This window comes from Austrofundulus limnaeus, unplaced genomic scaffold (assembly GCF_001266775.1).
Source record: "Austrofundulus limnaeus strain Quisiro unplaced genomic scaffold, Austrofundulus_limnaeus-1.0 Scaffold36, whole genome shotgun sequence".
In the NCBI taxonomy this organism is placed as follows: domain Eukaryota; kingdom Metazoa; phylum Chordata; class Actinopteri; order Cyprinodontiformes; family Rivulidae; genus Austrofundulus; species Austrofundulus limnaeus.
In genome coordinates this window covers 1147010-1156192 of record NW_013952438.1, presented here as the reverse complement: position 1 = coordinate 1156192, position 9183 = coordinate 1147010, and the positions used below count along the sequence as shown (strand labels likewise).

At 37.2% G+C, this 9183-nt stretch overlaps 1 protein-coding gene across 2 annotated transcripts in view; it reads left to right on the top strand.

Moving 5' to 3' along the window:
- Positions 1-2255, top strand: part of LOC106516255 (mucin-2) — a 61477-nt gene extending 59222 nt beyond the window's left edge. For both annotated transcript variants that reach the window (XM_014006517.1, XM_014006516.1), the window contains exon 4: positions 1200-2255. In XM_014006517.1, the coding sequence (XP_013861971.1) occupies positions 1200-1407 (208 nt within the window). In that variant the 3' untranslated portion in view covers positions 1408-2255. The remainder of the gene's footprint in view (positions 1-1199) is intronic.
- The last annotated feature ends 6928 nt before the right edge of the window (positions 2256-9183 follow it).

Here is a 9183-nt window from a genome sequence, read left to right as displayed (position 1 = left end):
ATATATAAGATGTATTTAATGTGATATTTTGGGGACTAAGCAGCCTAAAGTACTGTGTGAAGAGTTTTCATATTTCATGTTTAAGACCTCACTAGCCATCAAACCACATCAAACACTATTTAAATATAAATATATAAATATATGAATACATAAATAGCTATTACAATATATTCAAACTGTTTTCTTGTAATACTTAGTATTCAGGATGCCAGCGAAGAACCACCTCAGGTACAAATTTGTTTTATCATATAATGTAATTTGTACCATTCACATAAAATGTAACCAAAATGAACAAGTCAAATGAAGATTGTTCACAAAACCGATCCTATATAAAATGAAATAATCCCTACTTTATGGTAAGACTCTGCTGCTCCAATAATAAGGCTGATGTTCTGTTCCCAAAATTAGATCAATAATACATAAATATATTTTCCTCCTTGATTAAACAGGCAAACTGCACATCAGGATATGGATGGCAGTATTTGTTGGCCTTGAAAGAGGTTTTTTTTTAGATGTCATGAGATATATAAAATCCAGACCCACTGAAAACTTTTTAAATCTGCCAAAGAAAAGAAAACCAAGCAGCTGTCTGCTTTTCCATCACAGGTGCAGGAGCTTGACAAAAAAAGTGCAAATATACACTAATAACTTTTTGACAGATTAATGAATAACTCAATGTACAAATACTTTAGATTTTTCATTTCAGCAATATTCAAGCAGGTTTTTCTCATAGATTGGTGAATCTATCGTAAGAAGGTATTAAGAAGTGAAGAAAAATCAATGTGAAAAGTAGCATTTTTCTTCTAAAGTATTATAACCTCATCTCTATGGAGACGTACGGTGAGTTGTAGCTCAGAGAGCAACCACCTGTCAGTCAGAGGCATGTTTGGCCTTCTAACTGTGAATATCTCACTAAAAGCAGGAAGCATTTAGAATCAAATAATAATTTTGGTCAAATATAATGATTTAAAGCAGGAAAAAAAGACAAACCTTTTAAAATAGTGTCCTTGGATCAATCTTGGAGCCGCAAACCAATCAGCATTTCTGTCTCTGAAATGCTCATATTATTGAAACAGTTTTGAACCTCTGAATGAGTATTGACAAACAAAAACTGACTCTTTAGGTGTTTAATCAAAGTTAAAAAAAGTCTTTATGATGGTGGTGATCCTCAGCTGCCTTGTTTCTCTTTCTCTCTTCAGCGTTGAGCATGACTTTCGTCTACAAGAAGGTCAGGTGGTGCGCACATGGAAGGTGGGCGACCCTCCCGAGGGCTCGCCGCAGACCCCCACCCCCCAGGCTGCAACGCCGCACCAACAAGACTCACCACAACTAGTGCGGACCCCTGCTGCCACCGCTGCCGCAGCCGCAGCCAAGAAGAACCGGAAGAAATGCTTCTGGTTCCTCTGAGCGCCGGGGGTGATGGAGAAAGAGACATGATACTGTAATGCACCTCACCTCACATGCTCATTTAAAAAGATGGCAACGCTTGACTTTTGGGACTTTGGTTGGAAGAAAAAAATGATTAAAATGCAAATACTAAACTGTAGGAGGAGGATAAGTGACAAAGCTTATGTTTAATTTTATTTTTTTTCTACCTGCTTCTGCTGGAATTGATGAGAAAGGTTTTAACAAGGCTGCACATGTTGTTCCTGTTGTTTTTAAATGCCTCTTCAGCGCTTACAGATTTGATACAGGTGCAGAGGAGTAAAAAGTGCTGAAGTCAAGTAAAAGCAAAAAAGTTTAGTCGATGTTGTAACTAGCAGTTACAGAGCAATTAGGATATATATANTATATATATACTGTCAAGGGACACAGAATGAGAGGGAAGGCAGCAAATATGATAGAGCATATTTTTAAAGGTTAAACTCAAAGAATATATGAATAGAGAGAAAAGAGAAACAGAAATTTATTGATCCCCATTAATGGACTAATGAGGGTCAGAACACCATCTTTTATTTCTTAAGACAATTAAAATAAAAAGAACTATAATGACCCAATTAAAACATTTTATTATACTGTATTTGATGAAACCACTATGTGTGTCTACAGATACATACTGCACACACACACACTTGCACACACACACACACACACACGCACACATGAACAAATAAACCAACATATTTACACAAAGAGCATTGTGTTAAAAGAAAGCAAAAAACGGTGAACTGAGTTCTGTACATTTCAGAGCTGTTCTGCTTGGATGCTTTATTTCAGATATGGATTATTGCTCTATAAAAAAGTATTTTACCACAGATGCCTGGTGTGTGTTTTGTCCTTTAACATTATTTGCATTAACTTAGTACCTTTATTAGTAAAAATAAAAGGATATCCAAATATAACTAAATGATGGGTTCAGGTTGTGTCAAAATCATTTTCATGGAGGGCCACATGAGCATTATGTTCGTCTTTAAAGGGACAGTTGTAATAAATGTTAAATGTTTAAATTAACTAGGGTTACTAGGGTTTTATCTACATTAACTAGGGTTACATTATTAAATGTTTTGGTTTAACTTCAACTAAACATCACCTTTTTCATCTCATTGCTATGTCTGAGCACTGCAAACAAACAATAATGGAGCTCTGTGTGGTGTTTTATGCATAGAAACAGTGTTTTAATGCATCATCCTGTAAACACTGCAAAATACTACGTGTGCGACTGATTAAATGCAAAAAAAATTGCAAAATAAATAATACAGAAATACTATTAAAAGTAAATGTAAGAGAGTTTTATTCACTGGTAACATATAGTGAGTGGCTGCCATCTTAAATTCTGAACTGGAAATTCCAACTGAAGCTTTCCAGTTTAAATTTACAACCAGCATGACTGATAGCTGGTGAAATTGCAGTGAAATTAAGATTTTACACAGTTATATTTTACCAATTGCTGGTAATTGGCTACTTTGTAACCCCATGCATCTTCACTTAGTAGTGGGCTATGCCATAATTTCAAAGGAAAAATAATTGACATGCAATAAGGGATATGCAGTTTATCATCAAAAGGCTTAGCAGCATACATTTATTTTAAAACATTATTACATCTTTAAACATCTCACAAGCCGCATAACATGCGGTATAGTGAGACATATTTTGCTCACGGGCCTTCATTTTGACACATGTGCTCTAAAGTGTCCCTGAATCAGGTGGTGAATGGGAGAAGAACCTGTCCAGATGACCTGTTCAACTGTTTTTTTTTTCATCAGGGCATGGTGGATGGTTGTTTGTTTCTACATTCCTGTGATGAACTTGTGACCTGTCCACTACTGGAGATAGGCACTAAAGACCAGAAAGGAAAAAGCCCCAACATGGCATAGCTTTTTTATAACAAACAGTGTAGAGAAATGCTAGAAATGCTTCTAAGTACTGACTCCAAAACACATTTGGCCTCAGTAGTCTCCTATATAAAAAGCATTGACCTCTCTTGTAAAAGTCAGTACTTTTTTCTGAGGGTTATACGACCTCATTAGCTAGATTCACTCCTTCTGATCCCTCTGAAAAAATGAAGCTAGTTGCCTCAAAGGGACATATATGAGTTTAATAAGGTTATTCTACAGCTGAAACTTTTGGTTCAAACAAAGGTTAATTCTGACTTCAAAAGAAGCAAGTGTTGATGACCAAACTTAAGACTCCTTAACATCAGATACCAAACCAGTAGTTGGCTTCATAAAAGTTTTATCAAATGGGAAAAAGAACAAAAAAAAGTTCACAAAAAATTAATAAAAAACTGAAATAAATCAAAAGAAAACACTTTTTTTCCAAGGAAAATAACAAAACTGCTCAGTCCTCAGATGACAAAACCTGAGCGAGTGCTTTTAATCAAACACCAATATAACAAAAGAAATGGAATCGGCAAAAGCTTTTGATTTCACGTAAATAATGACTGCTTTCATTCTGTGCAAAAACCATGCATTTGCTTCATCTCTCCAACATTTGATTTTCTTTGCTGTTCATGTAAAAAGAAGCCACCAGACTCCTCTAAGAATTCACCAAGTTTTGACTGTTTAAATTAAACTACAGAAGCTTAAACAAGAACATCATCAAATCGTTTTTTGTTTTGTTGTGAATTTGGCAAAGGATTAAATAAGGTTTTAATATTATTTTTACATCCTACTGTAATGATATGACAAAGAAGAAAACCCCAAGATGAGCTGCAGGTGTTTAGAAACAAGATTTAAATTGATTAATGAAACATTTTTTTACATACGTGGTTGGAATATTCATTTAAAAATCAATGTCAGTACAATTGAATCAATGATTGATTAATGCTTTTTATTCCTTACATTGCATTCCAGCAGTTTTATGTTCAACCTCAGGAACTACTTTATTCTTTTAATGTGTTGATTAGGAAAACCCAGAAACCAGTTTTAGCACACAAGAGGGTAAAAGAATAATCTTTGTATTGAATAATGACAAAAACGTGCTTCACTAGCAGGGAATTCAAGGTGAAAACTGAATTTAAAAAACTGATTAAATGAAAGTACAACTCTGTATGGACTAGTTTCTAATGAGGAGCAACGGAAAACCTGAAACTAAAGCAGATAAATGACCCCCAACAGGTGTGACAACTGAGCACACGGGACCTGTGTGGAGGAAATTAGAGAGCAAGACTGAAGCTCTGCCAAATGACTCTCTTCCAAAAAAAAATGTCATGGAAGAAAAAAAAATCATGAAAAATTTGGTCATGAGCCTTGAGTCAGCCATCTGGTCATTTAGTGTGACAGGGTCGCTGACAGATGATTTAACACATGCACGACCAAGGATGACCTATGACAAATACTGAGCAGAGACAGAAATAATGCACAGGTGCTCCCTTTTCCTGATCCCACACCTCAGAACAGCGGTGAAAGAGGGGCTTGTGGAGTTACAATAAGGAGAAATTCAGACAAAGCATTGCAGTTCCACTTTATATCGACCCCAACTGAATGTTTTAAAAACATTATATGCCTCCTTTAACCCGCTAACTGAAGCCTGTGCAGTCTTAGGCTACGTTCACACTGCAGGTCTTAATGCTCAATTCTGATTTTTAGAAAAAAAATCCAATCTTTTGGTGTGAATGTTCACATTACATTTTTAATGTGACCTCCATCAGACTCCTGTGTGAACGCTCCACAGCACTGATGTGACGTGCATGCGCAGAAAAAGACGTAACTTCTCATTCAGCCAGCTTGTTTGTTCACAGAGTTAGCATCAATGCTATTTTTAGCATGTCAAATCCGAAGTTGTTGTTCAATCAGAGCTGATTAAACAATTGTCTGACATACTTGTTCAGTTCAATGTTTATATCTGAACCTGCCTCTGACCGGATGCTCCGGTGAAGCTTTTTATTTTTGGAATGAAGCAACGAGCTGGAAATAAAGTATCGACTGAGTAACTTTAGGATCGAAACGCTCCGTGACCCAAGCTGGACGTTACTATCTACATGGAAAATTAAAATAAAAATAAAAAAAACGAAGCAATTGGACTTCTGTTTTGGAGCTGTAAACACATGGAGCTAAACAGCGTGACTTGAAGTTAGTGTCTTATCGATCCTTCGCCCCCACTTCACTGATGAAAAATTCAGATGGAATGTGATATGAGCGTTCACACTGCAGTCACTTTGAAAATATCAGATATGTATCCGATTTAGAACCACATATTCAAACGGCCTGGGTCGGATTTGAAAAAATCGGATTTGTCATGTTCAGACTGTCATAAAAAATCAGATATGGGTCGCATGGGGCAAAAAAATTCAGATTTGGATCACATTTGCCGGCAGTGTGAACGTAGCCTTAGATGAAGCTCTTGGGTTTTTTGCAGTTCCTTTGAGCACTGCCCAGTGTGACATTGGGGTGAACTTGTCCCCTCCTAGAAAGATATTGCGAATATTTTTTTTCACACTGTCAAATAATATTTTGGGTGATCCACTTTATTTGGAAATCACTTCCTGATGGACTGTTGCTCCACCAAGGTCATAAGTGATGTATTTTCCCTCAACATTGTGTGAACACATCTGTATGCTCCAGGGCAGCACACTGACAAAACGCCTGCTTTTTAAGTGACAATCACTGATGATGATCAGTTACTCAAAAGTGTTTTATTGGCAGCACCTGGTCACTGTTTCCCCCCCTAAACCCTATAAAATTTAAAAAGTGCACTTAAGTTTTTCACACCCAGCATTTTGACTTCATTTTGTTAAATAAATGATGACATGGTGAAATATGCTGTGCCTTTTTATATCCTGAATAATTTGAGAACCTGGTAAAAAACGCATTTTTAATAAGTGCTGTGAATCGAAAGTGGGTGGACTTTTTTTTCTCCCCATGACTGTTTGCCTGTTTATGACAACAATAATAATAAACCAACCTGATTTTACGCCAGACTATGCAACAAGTATGCTGATCCAAGGTGAAAAAAGTGGGAGTTTCTGTGATGTCACTTCACACAAAACAACCTACTGGGAAAACATTGCTGTCTGTTTTTTTTTTTTTTTTTGTTTTTTTTGTCTTTTTTAAAAACTAATTGTTACACTGTGCTTTTTGGTGAGGTACAGAAATGTCCCTGATGCTTTTGAGTAAACTGAACTCAACATTTTAAAAACAAGCTAGTATTTGATCATCCCTAAAGAACAAACCTGAACTAATGTCAGCTAATTTCCTGAATAAACTTTAAAAAAATCATAACAATATGCAACCAAAAGCAGCTTTTTATTCCTCAGATGGTGGCTCAGACAGCCCACTTTTGTGGACACTCCAGGGCAAGTCTCAGGAAATTAAGCCTCAGCTGTTTGATGGCAGTGAGAAGCCCCAAATATTACTACTTAGTAATTCATGACACACATAAGCTGCTTCTGTGAGGCTCTGAGGTGGGATGAAATCTTGGCCTAATTTCATCCGAAAGTTGCAAAGTGTTTGCCTTCAGTTTGTTTGCCTGCTTGTCGAGCAACTGCCAGTTTCATCTTCGCCTCAAACAAAACACTTGGAAACAGAAACAATGTTGTTTATTTATTTATTTATTTGTTTATTTATTTATTTATTGTTGGGAAAGAGTTATGAGATGGTTACAAGCAGTCATTTCAAGAAGCAGTGAAAGATCCTCTGGACTTGTAACACCATCTCTTTTTTTATTTTCGTGGATGCACAAGAGCAACAACGGCTCAAGCAACAAGAGATCCCAAGTTCTTTGTTTTTTTTGTTAACAATTTAACTCTAACCTGCTGTGCTGCATTGAGGTGTGGAGGTTGAAAAGCCTTTTGCGGCTTTAAAATAGGCAACACATTCTTCTCACAAACCCTGTCGCACACACACTCTCACTTCTAACATATTGTTCCCAGACCAACACAATACTTGATCTCCCCCGCAGTTGTTCCTCCCTCGATCACAACCAGGCACACGCTCCGGTCCTGGTAACTCTGTGTGTGCCGCGCAACGCTGAGAGGAATGTAGAGTTGTCAGTCATTAATCTGCTACAGCACAGCCTGTAATCCTGATGACAGAGCAGAGCAGGCTTACAGACCAGAGAGGATGTGAGCCCAGCCTGGAGTGGGGAACAAAGGAGTCTGAGAAGGCTGGCTTTGAATCCACAAAGAGAACCGGGATATGTGTGTGCGCATGTGTGTAGGGATTCTAGTGGGTGGAGGCAGGTAAGTATTTTGTCAGCATTGCTGCATTGCTGTTTCCTGAATGCTGGAGTGCACACAAAAGCTTCAAATGGTTGTACATGAAATGCAACTCCACCTGCTATAGGTTGGGACACGGACACATCGGGCCAAGCAGCTCCAAGTCCAGGTTGGTCATGTTGGTGCAACGGAGAGAGGGGCATGGAAATTCTGCACAGAAACATTACAGAACCAGCTTGTTTTGAGGGCACCGTTAAAAAAAATAAAAATAAAAAAAAAACATCAAGGGTCAACGTGGTCTCACGCAATTCTGTGCAACATAAGTCGACGCTTGGCTGAAAACGAAAGAAGAAAAATAACCATGTCTCGCGGCATCAACAAGCATGCATAATGGCCGTGCAAAAGCAGCTACAACTGGCCCTGCCTGCTGAGAAGAAGCCGCAAAGCTAATACTGCATGAGTCATTGATCTTAGGCTGCTACAGAGGTATTATGTTTCACTTTACCTCATTACAATCAAAGAGGCTGTTTCACAGTCAATCAGACTGAAAAGTCAGAGGTAATGCAACTTGTCCTCCAGTCCACAGGCAAAGGATGCTAATGGAAGAAATGATGACACATAAACTGTCTCTGTGATTTAATAATAATGTTTTTCAACAAGCCCCAAAACTTGGGATTATACTCTACTAATTTAATCTTTTCAACCCAGACAGGAGGCTTGATAAAGATCAAATGAATAAAAAATAGGAATTGAATGTCGACAGAGGTATCTATAATAAAAAATACACAGATATAATGACACAATACCTATGCATTTCTTCACACTGAGAAATGATAAATATTGAAACAGGAAGAACCCATTTCAAAATGGTCTGCCAAGTTTCTGAGTCAACTGCAATAGCTTCAAATTGGTTTGACAAACTATAAGTTAAATCATCCCCTGATGCTGCTATCACTGATGCAAAAAAGGGAAATTAAATTTAAATACAGCATGGCTGAAATCAGCAGGACACAGAGCTGAAGCAGAAGCAGTGGAAAGAAATCTGATCAGAAATGAATGTCATGTGTGAATTCAAAAGGAGTTTTTTTGTGCAAAGTTAATTTATTTAGTTGACTACATTTTTTAATTACTGAAAACCTCAAAGGTAACCAGACAGTGCGATTATTTCAAGATGGAGGATTTATGAGAAGAATGCTGATGGGATTTTTGTTCTCAAACAAACCTTTCAAATGTATGCATTTCTGGTTTGAGACATCCTGAAAGTGAACTGTGGATTTTATTATAATTATTTTTCCTTTTTTTATACTTTCAACACCTTTTTTAGTTGTTTGTTTAGAGCTGCAGCACTGTGGTCAGTATTCAGATCATTAATTTACATAAACCACCTTAAAATTCTGCACTATGTTGGGATGAATGCTGATTCTTTTCTCTGCTGTCAAACTACAGAATGAGATTCTTCTATCCTGTTCATGCTAAACGGCTTAATGCTAATTCATCTAGAGAGTGGAATGAAATATGCTATGAAGCAGGAAGACATTTATTAGGAAGGAAGGAAGGAAGGAAGGAAGGAAGGAAGGAAGGAAGGAAGG